The sequence below is a fragment of the Mobula birostris genome, chromosome 6 (assembly GCF_030028105.1).
Source record: "Mobula birostris isolate sMobBir1 chromosome 6, sMobBir1.hap1, whole genome shotgun sequence".
NCBI lineage: Eukaryota > Metazoa > Chordata > Chondrichthyes > Myliobatiformes > Myliobatidae > Mobula > Mobula birostris.
Window position 1 is genome coordinate 141,186,152 of NC_092375.1, and position 19,149 is coordinate 141,205,300.

The 19,149-nt window shown below is 40.9% G+C and overlaps 1 protein-coding gene and 1 long non-coding RNA gene across 2 annotated transcripts in view; one reads left to right on the top strand and one right to left on the bottom strand.

Annotated features, from left to right (window-relative positions):
• Nucleotides 1-1,416: 1,416 nt before the first annotated feature.
• On the bottom strand, nt 1,417-9,997 carry LOC140198590 (secreted phosphoprotein 24-like). The gene is made up of 8 exons (XM_072259592.1): nt 9,946-9,997; nt 9,700-9,803; nt 8,640-8,768; nt 8,292-8,423; nt 4,188-4,232; nt 3,533-3,577; nt 1,817-1,861; nt 1,417-1,694 (listed from the first exon to the last, which is right to left on the bottom strand). Exons 1-8 carry the CDS (start codon nt 9,995-9,997, stop codon nt 1,662-1,664), a joined length of 585 nt encoding a protein of 194 aa, XP_072115693.1. The 3' UTR covers nt 1,417-1,661.
• A 4,302-nt stretch (nt 9,998-14,299) lies between these two features.
• LOC140198594 (uncharacterized) overlaps nt 14,300-19,149 on the top strand; it is a 59,094-nt gene continuing 54,244 nt past the window's right edge. Inside the window, exons 1-2 of the long non-coding RNA XR_011886208.1 lie at nt 14,300-14,587; nt 18,533-18,669. This is a non-coding gene — a long non-coding RNA (uncharacterized lncRNA). The remainder of the gene's footprint in view (nt 14,588-18,532; nt 18,670-19,149) is intronic.

Genomic DNA, 19,149 nt, shown 5'->3' on the forward strand with positions numbered 1-19,149 from the left:
GACTGTGGTCGGGCATGGCAGGGAGAGTTTTCTTCCTTCTCCCGTCTGCGTGAGATGTGGGACATTTGAGAGACTTTGAACTTTTTTACTGTGCCATGGCCTGTTCTTCATCAAGTTATGGTATTGTTGCACTGTTGTAAATATATTTTATAATTATGTGGTTTTTGTTAATTCTTCAGTTATTTAGTCTGCCCTGTATTTCTGTGATATCACACCGGAGGAATATGCATGCATTACTAAATGACAATAAAAGAGGACTGCGTGTCCTCATAATCTAATCTAATCTAATAGGGAATCTTGTCACTCAGAAGGCCATGAGAGTGTGGAACAAGCTGTCAGTACAAATGGGGCATCCAAGCTCAAGAGAAGTTTGGACAGGTAGGGGTATGGATGACCATGGCTCCAATGCAGTTCGATGGGAGCAGGCAGTTTAAATGGTTTGGACTGGAGGGAACCATTTCTGTGCTGTACTTTTCTATGACTCTATAACTCTGTGATAGATCAGATCGTTAAATGGTGCCCCAACATTAAACTCTCATTCAGAGTTATCAAGATCAAGGAACTGAGTGTTAACTTCAGGAAGGGGAAGTCGGTAAAACACACACCAGTCCTCATTTAGGTGTTAGTGGTGGAAAAGGTGAGCAGTTTCAAGTTCCTGAGTGTCAGCATCTCAGAGGATCTATCTTGGTGCCAATACATTGGTGCAACTACAAAGAAGGCACATCCCAGCAGCTCTACTTCATTCATACTTTGAGAAGATCTGGTATGTCACCAAAGATTCTTGTGAATTTCTACAGATGTAGAGTGACGAGCTTTCAAAATGGTTGCATTGGCACCTGGTATGAAGGCACAGGATTGAAAGAGGCTGCAGAGAGTTGTAGACCCAGAAAGCTCCATCACAAGAACATCCCTCACACCACCAAGGACACCTTTGAGAGGCAGGTACTAAAGAAGTCAGGATCCCTCACAAAAGACCCTAACCATCTGACACATACTGTCAACTGGTTTCTGAAATTTGGGAGGAAGTACAGGAGCCTGAAGATGTATGCATAACAGTACACTTTTGGATAATTAACCACTGAATAAGAGAAAAAATGAATTTCCCTCCCCTCCACTTTTATTCTATTCCCCACTCTAGCCTCTTATCTCTTCTCACCTGCTGGTTATCCCACCTTCCCCCCAACTCCAGATCCCACATCTGGAGGTTCCACCAGACAAAGCATTTGCACCAGCAGTTGGCCCCACATCAGGAGGTCCCACCAGACAAAGCATTTGCACCAGCAGTTGGCCCCACATCAGGAGGTCCCACCAGACAAAGGAGATACACTATCATCAAGGGACAGGTGAACATAATAACTGGATGAACTCCTGTAGGTCAGTGACAAACAAAACAACTTCCATAAGCAATTCCGTGTATATACAATACTGTATTTATTACTTTATTTTGATCCACAATATATTCAACAATAATATACAACAAAGGACAGAACATTTACAAATAATCAAATCTCCCATTTGCAACAAAATGTACAGTCAGGAGCTCCAGGCCCCTCAGTCTTGGACATGAGTGAGTACAGTACAATTGTTAACATCTTGTAAATTCTGAATGAGGTCTTCTTGTGTTCACATTGAGTTCAGACTCTGTGGAGTTTCATTCATGGTTAGTGCTGGGCTCTCGAGTCCTCATTTTGTTCCTGGAATGGGAAGATGAATAAATTTGTAATTTTCAGCTCGATGGAGCTCACTCTGATGTCAATATTTTGTCATTAGTTTTAATAATGATCACATCAGTCACAAAGCTTCAGTTTATACTTACATTTGAAGGTTCCTCCAGTGATAATTCCGTTGATTTGCTTTTCATCTGTTTTATGAGATAAAATCAGATTTGCACATCAGTGATAGATCCACATCAGAAACTTCACAATCAATCTGAATTTCAGCAAAATATTAACGTAATGGGATTCTAAGATTGAGTAATACCAAGTATGCCATTATCTTGGAGAAGGTGAAAACAAGAATTATGAAGATATTACCAGTACTGGAGGGCTTGTGTTATAAGGAGAGGCTGGATAGGTGAGTTGATTCCCTGGAGTGCAAGAAAGTATGGGAAGATAAAATTATGGGGTGAAAAGATATGGCAAATAGCCAAAGTAATTTTTTTTAGAGTAGAGGAATCTAAAATGAGAAAGCATAGGTTTAAAATGCAAGGGGAGAAATTCAAAAGTGATGTGACGGGCAACTATTTCAAACAGAGATGGTGGGTTTATGGAATGAACAGTCAGTAGAATCGGTAGAGACAGGTTGAATTGTGACATTTAAAATGCATTTGGACAGTTCCATAGATAAGAAAGATTTTTAAGAGATATGCCCTGGCTTAGTACTGGCTTGCATAACACACTTGAGGACCTTGAGGACCTGAGGAGAGCTAAGGTACCGGTGACCCCTGTTTCCATCCATGGGATCAGTGTGGACATGGTGGAGGATTACAAATACCTGGGGATACAAATTGACAATAAACTGGACTGGTCAAGGAACACTGAGGCTGTCTACAAGAAGGGTCAGAGCCGTTTCTATTTCCTGAGGAGACTGAGGTCCTTTAACATCTGCCGGACGATGCTGAGGATGAGTCTGTGGTGGCCAGTGCGATCATGTTTGCTGTTGTGTGCTGGGGCAGCAGGCTGAGGGTAGCAGACAGCAACAGAATCAATAAACTCATTCGTAAGGCCAGTGATGCTGTGGGGATGGAACTGGACTCTCTCATGGTGGTGTCTGGAAAGAGGATGCTGTCTAAGTTGCATGCCATCTTGGACAATGTCTCCCATCCACTACATAATGTACTGGGTGGGCACAGGAGTACATTCAGCCAGAGACTCATTCCACCGAGATGCAACACAGAGCGTTACTGGAAGTCATTCCTGCCTGTGACCATCAAACTTTACAACTCCTCCCTTGGAGGGTCAGACACCCTGAGCCATTAGGCTGGTCCCGGACTTATTTCATAATTTACTGGCATAATTTACATATTACTATTTAACTATTTATGGTTTTATTACTATTTATTATTTATGGTGCAACTGTAACAAAAACCAATTTCCCCCGGGATCAATACAGTATGACTATGACTATGATTATGACACAGACAGCTGGGACACAACTTTCGTGTTCAACCCGACCAACGAAGGTCTCAGTGCTGATATCTACACCATACACTTCACCTCATAGTTATAGTCAATTAAATGTGAGAAATGTTGTGGATCCCCCATTCATGAAACTACTAGAAATATCAATCCACAGACCATGATTGTCCTCAGGAGAGAGTGTCCTTTCAAATTCTATTTCAAAATTTAGAGAAGAACAAACTCACACTCAGGCTAATGATGGGCATCCTCAGGACATGCACAGAGAATTTGTGCATTAATATGCTATTCTCTCCCTGATCTCTGTAGTCATTTAACTATGTTTGCCCAAAATAGGTTTTATCTGTATATTATGGTTGAAAATCAATAGATGAAATTTCCAAGATTAGACTTACATCAGAAGGCTCCTCGACTGATGTCTCTTTTGACTTGCTCTCTACCTGCATGAAAAGATCAATATTTATATGCTCAGCATGTTAATTAATGAAAGTTTGTGAAGTAACCTGAGAACGAAACTAGAAATATCTTGATTATTAATTTATTACTGCAGTGGAGAAGTCCTCGCCAGAAGAATTACATTCTGTATAATGATCAACATAGCCGGGAAAATGTGAGGTGTGGAGTGTCTGGAGATGAATTGGGGAAAATGTCACTCTCACCCAATTAATTGGCATTGCATGTATTGAAGCTGCTCTGCACCATCACTTGGACTCTGTAATTGGTGAGTATTAGAGACTTTGCCTTCACGCCTAGCACCCAATCCAGCTCGCTTTATCCTTGAGGGGAAGCAAACTCATTCTCTATATTGGAACCCCTCAGTCAAACTTCCCAACAGGAGTCAAACAACATATTCCCTTTCTCAATGCACTGACCTAATGTTAGTGGAGCAGATTCAATGGGCAAAATGGCATAATTCTTCTCCTTTGTCTTGTATCTTATGGTCTAAATTGCCCTCTCTCCTATTCTGACAAAGCCGAATTGAATATGTTCAACGTATTTACTTAGCGACGAGGTCAAAAAGATCATCTGAATTTTTTTAGTTATACTCACATCAGCTGAGTCTTCAAGAGATGTCTCTTTTGATTTGTCCTTTTCCTGTATGGAAGTAATATTTATATGTTTAGTACAAGACAGTGAAGAATTTTGATGATATATAAACTGAAAAATCACAGTTTGCACAATTATTAAATATTGAAATATAATGTAGACTTCGTTCACTCTGGGCATTTCAGCAGCAAATGCAGCAGGCCATTAGGAAAGCAGATTATTTTTATAGCAAGAGGACTTGAAAAGAAGAGTACTACAATTGTATCGAGCCCGGTGAGGGTTGTGTAATTCTGGTTGCTTATCTGAAGAAGGATATGCTTGAGACAGAGGATATAACAAAGTTATACTAGTATAGTGCCCATGAATGTGGATCTGTCACATGAGGAAAGATTAAGTATGATAGACTATTCATTACAGATAGGAAGAATGAGATGTGATTGCCTAACCATAAGCAAAATTGTGAGAGGGTTTGATTGGATATCGGGGAAGGGTTTTCACCTGTCTAAGGAGATGAGAGCTTGACTCATAGTATCAATATAAGAGCTTGGTCAATGAGGAATGAGGTGAAACTCAGATGGTGAATCTTTGGAATTCACTACCCCCAGAGAGCTGTGGAGGCTCAATTGCAAGTTCATTCAAAACAGAGATTGGTGGATTGTAGGATATTAAGGGAATCAAGGCTTACAGTTTTATTATAGGAAAATGGTTTGAAGTGGGCGCTAGCTAATATTCAATATTCTCTCTCAACCCCGCTGTCTGGAACAGGGCAAGAATTAATTAAGATCCCTAGACTCTATTCTGACAGATCAATCTAGGTTTCACATCTTATTGAGAAACTGAAGATATCAACTCCCAAATTAGACTTACATTTGAAAATAATTCCAGTGAAGTTTCTTCTGATTTGCTTTTGCCTATATAAAATATGTACATTTATAGCATTAGTACGAGGTATATTTAGTAAATCTAAAGCACTATCACCGAATAATAGACCAGAATGCTGAATTATGAATGGAGCTATTAATCCTGACATTTCTGAATGATAATCCCATGAACTAGCGTTAGATTGCAGAAGCTTCAATAAAAATTCTCTCTATACTACACTGATACTCAAAAAAAATGTCAGGAGCAGATTGAATGGATATTCTGACAATAGGTGAAACAGGCATCGTTACCATTTGTTTTATTGAATCCATGGAAGGATTGGTACTTAATGACTCTCAGTGGTGAGAGTTTGTCATACACTTCTCTTGTAGTTCTCTTCTGCCGATGCTCAGTTCATCTTCAACAGAGAACAAACTCCTCATGCACTGAAACCTAATATTATGATCCCCTCCCTACACATCAGACTAGGACAAGACCACAGACCACAACATCATAATACATAGGAGCAGTATTAGGCCATCTAGCCTATCGAGTTTGCTCCGCCATTCAATCATGGCTGATTTTTTTTTCTATCTCCTTCTCAACCCCAGTTCCCAGCCTTCTCCACGTACCCTTTGGTGCCACATCCAATCAATAACCTATCAATCTCTGCCTTAAATACACCCAACGACCTGGCCTCCACAACTGCATGTGGCAACAAATTCCACAATTTCACCACACTTTGGCTAAAGAAATTTTTCCGCATCTGCTTTGAAAGGGCGCCCCTCTATCTTGAGGCTGTGCACTCTTGTCCTAGACTCTCCCACCATGGGAACCATCCTTTCCACATCTTCTCTGTCTAAGCTTTTCAACATTCGAAAGGTTTCAATGTGATCCTCCTTCATCCTTCTGAATTCCAGCGACTGCATGTATAACCCCTTCATTCCTGGAATCATCCTTGTGAACCTCCTCTGGACCCTCTCCAATGCCAGCACATCTTTTTTAAGATGAGGGGCCCAAAACCTTTCACAATCATCAAGGTGAGGCCTCACCAGTGCCTAATAAAGCCTCAGCATCAAAACCTTGCTCTTTTATTCTAGACCTCTTGAAATGAATGCTAACATGGCATTTGCCTTCCTCACCACCAACTCAACCTGCAAATTAATCTTAAGAGTGGACTCCCAAGGACTCCCAAGTCCCTCTGCATCTCAGATTCCTGGATTTTCTCCTCATTTAGAAAATAACCCACACATTTATTTCTACTACCAAAGTGCATGACCATGCATTTTCCAACATTGTATTTCATTTGCCACTTTCTTGCCCATTCTCCTAATCTGTCTAAGTCCTTCTGCTTCCTACCTGTTTCCTCAACATTACCTGCCCCTCCACTAATCTTTCTATCATCTGCAAACTTGTCAACAAAGCCATCTATTTCATCATCTAAATCATTTATATACAGCATAAAAAGAAATAGTCCCAACACCGACCTCTGCGGAACACCACTAGTCACTGGCAGCCAACCAGAAAAGGACCCTTTTATTCCCACTTGCAGCCTCCTTCCAATCAGCCAATGCTCTAACCATGTTAGTAACTTTCCTCTAGTACCATGGACTCTTAATTTGGTAAGCAGCCTCATGTGTGGCACCTTGTCAACGACCTTCTGAAAGTCCGAATGCACAAAATTCCCTTTATCTATCCTACTTGTAACCTCTTCAAAGAATTCTAACAGGTTCACCAGGCAGGATTTTCCATGAAGGAAACCATGCTGACTTTGTATTATCTTGTCCTGTGTCACCAAGTACTCCATCACCTCGTCCTTAATAACTAACTCTAACATCTTCCCAACCACTGAGGTCAATCTAACTGGTCTATAATTTCCTTTCTGCTGCTTTCCTCCTTTCTTAAAGAGTGGAATAACATTTGCAATTTTCCAGTCCTCTGGCACCATGCCAGAGTCCAATAATTTTTGAAAGATCATTTCTAATGCCACCACAATCTCTAACGCAACCTCTTTCAGAACCCTAGGGTGCAGTTCATCTGGTCCAGGTGACTTATGTACCTTTAGGTTTTCCAACTTTTTGAGCACCTTCTCTCTTGTAACAGTAACTGCACCCACTTCTCTCCCTTCACACACTACAACATCAGGCATACTGCTAGTGTCTTCCACAGTAAAGACTGACGCAAAATACTCATTCAATTCAGCAGCCATCTCCTTGTCCCCCGTTATTATTTCTCTTGCCTCATTTTCTAGCAATCCTGTATCCATTCTTATTTCTCCTTTATTTTTAACTTGAAAAATCTTTTACTATCCACTTTGATATTACTTGCTAGCTTGCTTTCATATTTCATCTTTTCCCTTCTAATGATTTTTATAGTTGCTTTCTGTAAGTTTTTAAAAACTTCCCAATCCTCTATCTTCTGACTAATTTTTGCTTTGTTGTATGCCCTTTCATTTGCTTTTATAATAGCTTTGACTTCCCACGTCAGCTACGGTTGTACTATTTTACTATGTGTGTATTTCTTCATTTTTGGAATATACATGTCCTGCACCTTTCTCATTTTTCCCAGAAACGCACACCATTGTGATTCTACTGACATCTCTGCCAGCGGCTCCTTCCAGTTTACTTTTGCCATCTTCTCTCTCATACCACTGTAATTTCCCTTACTCCACTGAAATACTGCTACATCACACTTCACTTTCTCATTACCAAATTTCAAGTTGAACACAATCATATTGTGATCACTGGTTCCTAAGGGTTCTTTTACATTAACCTCCCTACTCGCCTCCAGTTCATTACATAACACCCAATCCAGTATAGCTGATCCCCTAGGAGGCTCAACAACAAACTGCTCTAAAAAGCTATCTCTTAGGCATTCAACAGACTCACTCCCCTGAGATCCATTACTAACCTGATTTTCCCAATCAACCTGTATGTTAAAATCTCCCATGACTACCATAACATGCTGTCTCACCCACTATTTCTAATGGAGAACTTAAAATTTCATTGCGAAGAATTTTAATCATTTCATCGTGAACAATTGAGTTCAACAAGAAAAAAATCTGATAAATTACTGATTAATACTCACATCTGAGGTTCCTTCAAGTGATGTTTCTTTTGATTTGGGTTGCGCCTGTAAGATAAAGATATTTATTTTTAGATCTTCAGCATACATAAACAACGAAATGTTCAGTAAAGGATCTTCTGTTAGAAATTCCATTGCCCTGAACTGTATGAATGCAGTTACCTCAATACTGTTTTCATTTGTTTCTGTTGAGTCACTCTCGCTGTCAGCTGTCGTCAGACCGTCACACTCCACTTCAACATCAGCTACCTTATCAGCAAAAAATTCCACATGGCTTTTGCAAAACCCTTTCTCCTGTTAGAATGAAACATAATGTAAGGAAATTATTCATGATTCCAAGCAAGACAATAAATCAACATGATTATGATCTAACTCAATTCTTAGCCTTTCCTTTATTATAACTACATATGTATGTATGGTCATTTCTATGAAATGGGTTGTAATTAAAGCCTGTATTTTGATGTTAAAACATACAAGGACTTGCATGATCTAATATAACTCTGGACTCACCGCAATGTTTTTATGGCGGAAGGAGCAGCTGGGATCATCAAATTCCTGTCCAGAATTCTTGGAGCAGACAGTTTCTTTCACGGAAAACGTTAAATCCATGCTGTAGGACAGTTTACCCGTACGATATGTCTTAAGAAAGGAAAAGAGATCATTGGTGAATTTTTACGTCTGGTATTCTTCCACGGGTCTGAGAAAACGCAGAGTTACAGGGGCTCTACTTCCAGCCGATGGTTTCACTGGTCATGTCTGAGTTTTTTTTTGTATGTCATATCCGGAGTTTCTCCGGTTAGCAGACAATTTCCATCCACGTCTCTGACGTAGCGGGGAACCGCGTACGAGGCAAGTTACAGCAATGGTTTGCCATTGCCTTCTGCCAGGTGAGTTTCCAAAGAGATCACCAGCTCCTAACCCAGCGCGGATAGAAAGCGTACAGGGGAGCCGGCTGGAGCTGGATTCGAACTCAGAACCTTCCGTCCTGAAGTCCGATGCTGATGCCACTACGCCACCAGCCAGGTCATGCCTGAGTAATCAACCAAAATGGATAAGAGAATTACTTTGCCCAATGGTAAAACTGTCACTTAAACCATCATGATAGGGATATTCAATTTGCATGAATTCGTAATTATTGAAGGAAATTAACTGACAAATTTGAGAAAATTTTCAGTGACTTGCAAATCAAAGACTGGTAGAACATCCAACCTTAATTCTGAAACTCTGGTCCAATCAAATTTCCACAACTCAAACACTGATAAAATGTATCTCACAATTAGTTTTATGCAGTTTGTGGCCAGTCAGCCCTTTAGACTTATACTGGCTCCCAGCTGACCAATCCCATCAATCCCACTCTCGCTCTCATCAAATCCCCATAATGTTGCAATTTATTCTCCTTATCACAGAACATTATCTCTCCTTCCAGCATCTGCAGAATTCCTCGTGTTTACTCTCCTTTGATTTGTTTTTTGATGTTAAACTATTCTTAGGGTAGGTTTAAGTAGACAATTACCCTGCACTCAGACATATCCATAGTTTGTGAAGCACAATTAGCCAAAGGCACACTTACATTTGTCACGCCTCTCCTGGTGATACCACAGAGGTTGGTGATCTCGGTGATTTCATTCAGCTTTATTACTGAAGCTCTCAGAGCTTCCTTGGTGCTTGGCACTCCTGCAGAGAGAGAGGGGAAGTCATACAAGGCATCCCAAAAAATCTCTGTGAATTCTTCTCACACCTGGGTGAAATGTTGTTGATTGAACTTCAGTACAAACAATTATCTGCTCTCTGATTTTCCTTTCTCCCCAATACTTACCTGAGCAGTAGAGGATCTGCACAGCAGTGATGGCAAGCAAGAAAGTTTTCATTCTGGTTCAGCTAGTTAATTAGCTAGTTTTTCCACAGTGAAGAACAGCTTCTCTCTCTCTCTCAACCTGCCTTCACCAGGCTGTATTCAATCTTTATATCCTGCACCCCCACCACATTCAAACACTGACCTGTGTTTGCTCAGCTTGCTGACCGTGGGCACCAGAACCAGATGAAATGTGGGCTCTAATTATGGGCAGAGCTTCCTCCTAGTACCATCATCATGTTTAGATTTGGTGCAAAATTGAGTGAGATCATGTTTTATTCCTTGGAATATGAAATAATAAATTTACAGAGGAGAAGACACAATCATCTCAAACTTGTACAAAATCCCTGTGCATTTAAACTAAATTCCGTGATGATTTACCTCCAGTGGTCCAAAAACGTGCTGGAATTACCAGCACACTGCTGCAAGAATATCTGGGTGATAAATCCAAAGTATTTTGAGAGAAATCTTGTATTTTTTCATGTTCTATCAAAATTCCTATTTACAGTGATATTGATGACGTTACTGGAGGTAAAGGAGTTTTGAGGGCAGTTGGGAGAGTATGTGTCATGACTGCTTCAGGAATATCTCTCATCAGAGTTAGCACCTTCAACTTGATTGTGAAATATTTGACTTTGAAACGTCAAATTTGAAGGCAAATTTGGTGTTAATGGCAGGAATCTTAACAGTGTTGGAGGAACAGAGGAAACCTGGTGCCATGTCTATAGATTTCCTCTAAGATGCCATGAAAGTTCATCAGTTTGTTAGGAAGGCAGTTAGTGTCTTGGGGAATTGAGTTCAAGAGTCAAGAGGTAAATTTGCAGCGATGTAAGTCCCTGATCAGACTACCCTTCAAATATTGATTTCAGTACTGGTTGATTCAATCTGGATTCAAATAGATTTAAGTTAATTTGGCACATGTACATCGAAATATACAATGAGATACGTCCTACATGAAGAACCAACACACCTGAGGCTCTGCTTGGGGCAGCCCACAAGTGTCGCCACACACTCCAGCGTCAGCTTAGCAGGCCCTCAGTACTCAGCAGATCAATACAGAACACAACAAGCAAAACCAGCAACAGCAAAAACAAGCCCTGTTCCTCTTTTCTGTATGGATTGAAGGAGGATCAGACATGAAGTGATAGAGATGTAGAAGATAAGAGGTATTGATCGAGTGGGCAGCCGGAAACATTTTTTCCCAGGATGGAAATGCCAAAAATGAGTGGACATAAATTTAAGGTGATAAATGTATAAGAATGAAAAAGGTGGATGTCAGAAGTAAGTTTTTTTATAAAGAAAGTGATGGATCCATGGAAGACCCTGCCAGGGGTTGTGGTAGAGGCTGTTACATCAGGGATATTTAAGCGACACTTATAAAAGCATATTAAAAAATAAAGGATAGAAAATAAAGAGAGGGTTAAATTGATCTTACAGTATATTAGATGGTCAACACAGGGCCAAAGGGCCTGTACTGTGCTCTAATGTACTACGTTCTAATTTTGAGACTGTGGATGATAGAAATCTGGACTACGAGAAATGGATAGACAAGATTTCAGTTTAAGTCTCTTCATCTGGGCTGGAAATAAAGAGAGGAGGTAGTTAGTATAAAAAAGAGAGGAAGGCAGAGCAAGTGTTGACAGGCTACCACACTGCAGCCTGGTTTCATCATTATTAGAATTATTTATTTTCCTTTATTGCTTTTATACCTTTACTTTAAAGTGTATAGATCTTTAAACTGGCAATACAATGAATGTTCCATTTGCTCCACATGAAGGAATGTCTCCAACCCCCCAACTTTTCACAAGATGAAAACAAAAATTCCCATACATGCTGGAAATATGAAATAAAAACAGAAAACATGAAAGGAGGTCAGTGGATTGGGCAGCATCTGCAGAGAGAGAGAGAGAGAGAGAGAGAAAGAGAAAGAGAGAGAGGAGACAGACAGAGAGAGAGGGGGAGAAAGAGAGACAGAGAGTTGCTGTTGCTGTCCTATAAGACCATAAGGCATAGGAGCAAAATTAGGCCATTTGGTATCTCAAGTCTGCTCCGTATTCCATCATGGCTGATTCATTATCCTTCTCAAATGCATTCTCCTGCCTTCACTCAGTAACCTTTGACACACTTTCAAATCAAGAACCAATCAATCTTCACTTTAAATATACCCAATACTTGGCCACCTTAGTTGTCTGTAGCAATGAATTCCACAGATTCACCATCTTCTGCCTGAAGAAATCCTCCTCTTTAAGGGACGTCTCTTCTTGGAACTGTTCTTATTAACTGGTTACTGAAATGTCAACTGTTTCTCTACAGTTGCTCCATAACACTGCCTGGCCTGGTAAGTATTTCCAACATTGTCCGATTTCACTTCACTCTCACTCTCTTTGTGACAGGTTTAAATCAATGGACCACACAACCTGCTCTTCATTCTTAGGAACTGATAACCTCCTTTGACTGCAACAAATTTCTGAATTGTTCTGTTAACTTCCTATTAAATTAATCCTTTTCTGCTCCAATGAGAATCTTAAATTTCCTAACTGCATTTTCTTATCATTCCTAACATGCCGGAAATTCCATTCTATCCACTTCTTATAGTTTCAATGTCCTTTCTCCCGCTCTGGCAGTTTGATTTCTTGATACCAGCAGAGCTCAACATAAGATGTTGCAGGAGCCAGTGACAGGTGACCAATTCAACAGGTTTATTGCTGTTAAGATCATTTCCTGGTATCACCAATCCAGTGCTTACTAGGTCACCAACCGGAAGGCAGCGTCAAGGATGGGGTCTGAGAGAAGAACACAGACCTGAAGCAACATCATCTGCAAAGTTCTGACATAAGAACATTCAATAACATTCAACTCTGTTTTGGCTTGTGGTGTGCTGCACATCGCTTAGCCCTGCCGCAATTTTCTAGGCATCATTCCAGGAATGAGAACCTTAACTCTTTCATTTTCAATGGGTTAAACTTGGAGCAAACATGTCAGTGTTTGGTCAATCTGATCTGTAAACAGAATGGTGATTTCACACAATTGAGTGTTTCTGAGTAGTACTGACCATTAAGGTGATCCACTGTGATGTATGTGGGAGTACCAGTTCACTAATGCAGGGGCAGTGTGCACACGTTGGCCACGTCCAACACGGTTTTGTGGGAAGCTCATGAACTGATGGTCTCTTTATCCACCAGCCAAGTTTGTGTGGGATAAATTCCCCATTTCACTCCCAAGAATCCAGTTTGCTGATAAATAAATTAACAAATGTGCTGATAAACGGCAATCAAGGGTTATGAGTAAGTGATATCAGAATGTGTCTTTCTGTTCATGTCACCTTGTGTCAACAATAGCAATAGTGCAGTAAATGCCTAATGTGTTGATGGTCCTGTGTTCACTTTACCTCAGAGTTTGAATCACATGTCTGTGGGACAGTTTTGACCGTAGTCATGCATTGATCCACAACGTGTGGAGTAGTTCATCAAACCACTGCTTGGGCATTTTTGGGGTTAGGACAAATATGGAAAAAACATTAACTATTAACTTCAGCAACTCACTGTGTTGGCGCATGGCCAAGTGGTTAAGGTGTTCGCCTAGTGATCTGAAGGTCACTAGTTCGAGCCTTGGCTGAGGCAGCATGTTGTGTTCTTGAGCAAGACACTTAACTACATATTGCTCTGCAACGACACCGGTGCCAAGCTGTATGGGTCATAATGTCCTTCCCTTGGACAACATCGGTGGTGTGGAGAGGGGAGACTTGCAGCATGGGCAACTGTCGGTCTTCCATACAACCTTGCCCAGGCCTGCGCACTGGAAACCTTCCAAGGCGCAAATTCATGGTCTCACGAGACTAACGGATGCCTATAACTGTAGCCACCAAAGTTCAGATCTGTATACGGACTGCAAATTAAACTTAAAATGCGGTGCTGGTCAAGGTGAACCGCAGTTAAATGGAAAACCAAATATTGCTGAATTAACTTTCAATTAGGTGTCCATAGTGTGGATGAAGAGAAGGAGGTGTGAAAGATATACGTAATTTGAAGGAAATATTGTAGATACATCATAAATATAGAATTGTCCTTCAGTATTTAACATATAAAATGTCACGTAATGTTGGGTCGAGCAGGCCTTCTCCTCTGAAAGGCTGTAAGTATAATGCCTGCTGTGTCTCATTTTGTTCATATCTACCAACTGCCTCTACAGACATTGCATTCATATTATTGTAGGGTTACTACAGATTAGTGTCTAAATAAAGAATCAACCCCATTACAAAGATTTCTCTGCAATATGTTCCTGATGACAGAAGCTATTTAGTACTCTTGAGCATGGGCAGTTCACCTGGGATGTTGTTTTGGACTGGGAGTTGTTGACCGTGATCATGAAGGGTGTGGTCAGGGTTCCTGGCTTCTGGGCTGCAAGTTGCTGTCAGAGTTCATGTCGAAAAGGAAGGGAAGAGTGAAGGAGAAAACATCAAATCAATTAGGGGAGGTAAACAGTTCAGGAAAAGGTAACATCTGACTGGAGAAACATATGCCAAGATTTGTATGAAAATACCATTCATATTTTGAACAGAACTAGGCTGTCATCTTTTCAACATAAAGACTTGCAAAATGTTTTGAAGGTAGGAGGATTTGAATCTTATTATCTTGTGAGAAGTTCATTTATCCCCAGTTTTCACTGGGCAGTACATTTAAGTTAACCTTTTCATGACAAAATTCATTAGTTGTGCCTGGTGTTCCATCTTCATGTTGCTCATTGAAGCAAAGTTTTAGTCAATAATGCAGCTGCCGACTCTGCTTTCTAAGGATGATTGGATGCCAACAACGGTTTGGTGATTGGCATTTGCAGAGGAAACTAAGTATGAGCAAGTTTGCACTTTATGTGTTATACAAAGTGGTTTGGATCTGGAGGAACACTAGAGTGCCACCTCTCAATTCGCCGATAACACAACTGTTGCTGGCAGAATCTCAGAGGGTGACGAAGAGGCATACAGCAGTGAGACATCAGATAGTTGCAACAACAACATTGCACTCAATGTCAGTAAGACCAAGGAATTTATTGTGGATTTCAGGAAGGGGAAGTTGAGAGAAAAGACCTCAATGCATCTAACCACTTGATCCTGTTACTTTTAGATAACAACATCACAGAAGTCCATCTGCAGCCTTCAAAGAGCCTTAAGTTTCTCCTTCAGTACCTGTCTTCCAGCAAGGCAGTTCAAGGTTCCAGCTACACTTGAGACACTGTTTCTTGATTCTTCTGCGCAATAGCCAAACTTTATGTCATGCTTTTGTACCTTTGGAAAGTGATCCTTTTCTCTTTCCATCATATCAACTGATTGTTTAATTAGGAATGAACCCTATTCAAATCTCTCAAACGTTTTCTAGATTTGAGACAAAACAAAAGATGCCTTCAACATTTAAGAAATACATGAGCAGCTTTTACTTGTCTGTGCCACTTAATCACTTGTTTCTGACACCTTTAGGTAACAACATCACAGAAAAAAACATTGTTTTCCAGGCAAACATCTTGCACAGAGTCCGTCACTTCTCATACAATAGCCGGCCTCTATTTCCTGTCACCAATGTCCGAGACCACACTCAGTTTTTCTACCCAGAGCAACAGTTTATCTGTACTTTTTTGATCATATAGTTAGCCTTCATCACTGCACTACACTGTAAACAATTTAAACCACTTTTTATAATGGTGCTTATGTTGTAAATACAGGTTGCTATTAATGTATTGTTGCACATTTTATTACATATTGACACTTTAAACTCTATTTATCTTTTATATACTATCGTATTCTTTATAATTGCTGAATGTTGTTTTTTTGTTGCATGTCATTCCAGCACATCACAGCAAATTCCTAATACGTATACTGTAAACGTAGATGGTGAATATGATCAATCCTTGATAATCCTTGATCTTTGATGAACCTTGTTTCTGGACAATACACTGTAGACACTTCTCGGGACTTGTTCTTTGCAGCAACAGGCAGAGCAGTGAAGAGATCATTATCCCAGTGCAAAACCAAACTGCTAGTCTTGCCATTTTCAATCTTGGTCACCCCTGACCTCATATTCTTCAATATAAGTCGGGGGAACCGCTTAATATCTTCTCACCAGGCCTTCCTAACTCAGCAGAGCAACCAACAATTTCAGGTACTCAGCATTTCCTACATATTTCATCCAGATTTCCAGAAATCCCCCCACGTTCCTTTGGTACATTCAGTTTTAACACACTCAAAGTGTAGCAGGAAGTCAGCAGGCCAGGCAGCATCTCTGAAGGGAAATGAACAGTCGTGATTGATGAAGGGTCCTGGCCTGAAATGCTGATTGTTCATTTCCCTATGTAGATGCTGTCATAAATCTTGAACTTTGCTCCAGAATTTTGTGTGTGTTACTCCAGATTTCCAGCATCTGTAAAGTCTCTGTCTGCATTCAGATTTCTTTGTTACTTTGCTTGCTCAAATGGCCCTTTCTTTCACCTTGGGCTTTCAAGCTTCCTATCATTTAGTGTCTATTGACTTCCATCTTATCACTGAAGTTTCCTTTGTTCTGCCTGGGTCTGCTCCTTTCCTCTGCATCGTAAAAGTTGTTTCACCTATCCGCGGCCTGAAACTTTTGTGGATTACAACCCACTCAAGCCACAGCCTGTGGTCTCACCCCTCTCATGCCTTACCCCAAACTATGGTTACATTAATCTTTTGGGTCCTGTGATCTCCCAGCCTCAGCCATTCCATCAGCAAGTGCCAGGCCACAGAGCAGCTGGTAGGATAAGCACTGCCCATAGGTCTGCTGATGGGTTGTTCTGTCACAAGGTCTCTGCATTAATTCCAAACAGTGGAAAGAGTTAATATAATTTAAAAAGCAGTGCCAAATCAGAGATCAGAAGCCTGAGAAGACATAGATCACTCATGTTCACTTATTGGTACCTGTGAGAAGTGCATCCAGCTGCAGCTTCTAACACTCCACATTAAGGAGTTGTAGTTGGAACTGGAAGAACTCTAGATCATCTGGGGGGCTGTGGGGGTGCCAGGGAGGATATGTAGAGACATTGTTACACCCAAGGTGCAGGGCAAATGGATTGGGTGACACTCAGGGAGGGGAAAGGCGTTAAACAGCCATTGCACAGTACTCCTGAGGCCTGCCCCCTCAACAACAGGAAGACTACTTTGAATACTGTTGGAGGACTGACCTAGCATGTGTCCAGCACTGAGTCTGTCTCCGTGACTCAGAAGGAAAGGGGAGAGAAGAGGCGAGCTGTGGCGATAGGGTTTGATAGTTAGGGGAACAGAAAGGACATTCTGTGGACGAGAACGAGATTCCTGGATGGTATGTTGCCTCCCAATTGCCAGAGTCCAGGACATATCGGATTGAGTCCTCAGCATTCTTAAGTGGGAGTGCAAACAGCCAGAGGTCGTGGTCCATGTAGGTGGCAATGACATGGGTAGGAAGAGTGATGAGGTTCTGCAAAGTGAGTTCATGGAGTTAGGTGCCAAGTTAAAGGGCAGGACCTCCAGGGTTGTTGTATCAGGATTGCTATTCATGCTACATGCAAGTGAGGCCAGAACTAGGAATATGATACAGTTTAACACATGGCAAAGGAGTTGCTGCAGGAGAGAGGGCATAAGATTTTTAAATTGTTGGGCTCTATCCAGGGAAGGTGGGACTTGTACAGAAGAGACAGTTTCAGTGGGATCTGAACCAGCTAGAAAATGTACTGAAAAATGATAGATGGCATTTAATGCAGACAAGTATGTGGTGTTGCACTTCGGTAGGACCAACCAGGATAGGTCTTACACAGTGAACAGTAGGGCACTGAGGAGTGTGATAGGACAATGGGGATCTAGGAATACAGGTCCATAATTCATCGAAAGTGGCGTCACAGGTAGATAGAGTCATAAAGAAAGCTTTCGGCACATTGATCAATGTATCATCTCTCACACTATCAAGTACATATATCAATGTATTGATGAGATGTTATGTTGAAGTTGTATAAGATATTGGTGAGGCCTGATTTGAAGTATTGTGTGCAATTTTGGTCACCGACCTACAGGAAAGATGTAAATAAGGTTGAAAAAGAACAAAGAAAATTTACAAGGGTTTTGCAAGGTCTGGAAGACCTGGACTATAAGGAAAAATTGTATAGATTAGGTTTTACTTACTTGGCATGGAGAAGATAGAGAGGAGATTTGATAGAGGTATTCAAAATTATGAGGGGTATCAATAGAGTAAATAAAAGCAGGCTTTTTCTACTGAGGTTGAATGGGACAACAAACAGAGGTCATGGGTTAAGGGCGAAAGGTGAAAATTTTAAGGGGAACTTGAGGGAGAACTTCTTCACTCAGAGTGTCATCAGTGTGTGGAACAAGCTGCCAGAAGAAATGGGACAAGCAAGCTAAATTTCAACATTCAGGCTAAGATTGGATAGGTAGGGGTATGGAGGACTATAGTCCCAATGTATGTCAATGGGAGTACACAGTTTAAATGATTGGTTCTGTCTGGATGGGATGAGGGCCTGTTTCTGTGCTGTACTTCTCTAAGACTCTGTGATTTTGTGATAGATCAGCTGGTTGAATGGTCCCACAACAACAAACTGATATTCAGCATCATCAAGATCAAGGACCTGATTGTTAACTTCAGGAAGGAGAAGTCGGGAAAGCACACACTAGCCCTCATTCAGGTGTTAGTGGTGGAAAAGGTGAGCAGTTTCAAGTTCCTGAGCATCCACATATCTGTCAGTCCCAGCACATTTTTGCAATTAGAAAGGCATTCCAGCAGCTCCAATTCATTAGTAGTTTGAGAAGATTTGGGATGTCATCAAAGGTCTTTGTGAATTTCTACAGATGTAGAATGATGAGCTTTCGAAATGGTTGCATCGGCATCTGGTATGAAGGCTCCAAGGCACAAGATTGAAAGATGCTGCAGAGAGTTGTAGACCCAGAAAGCTCCATCACAGGAACACCCCTCACACTGCCAAGGACATCTTCAAGAGGCAGGGGCTCAAGAAAGTGGCATCCTTCAAAAAGACCCTATCCATCTAACACCTGTTGTCCTTTAATTTCTGAAATTGGGAAGGAGGTACAGAAGCCTGAAGACATATACTCAACTGTAAACCTTTGGATATTTACCCACCGAACAAGAAAAAAATAAATTTCTCTCTCCCTTCACTTTTCTTCTA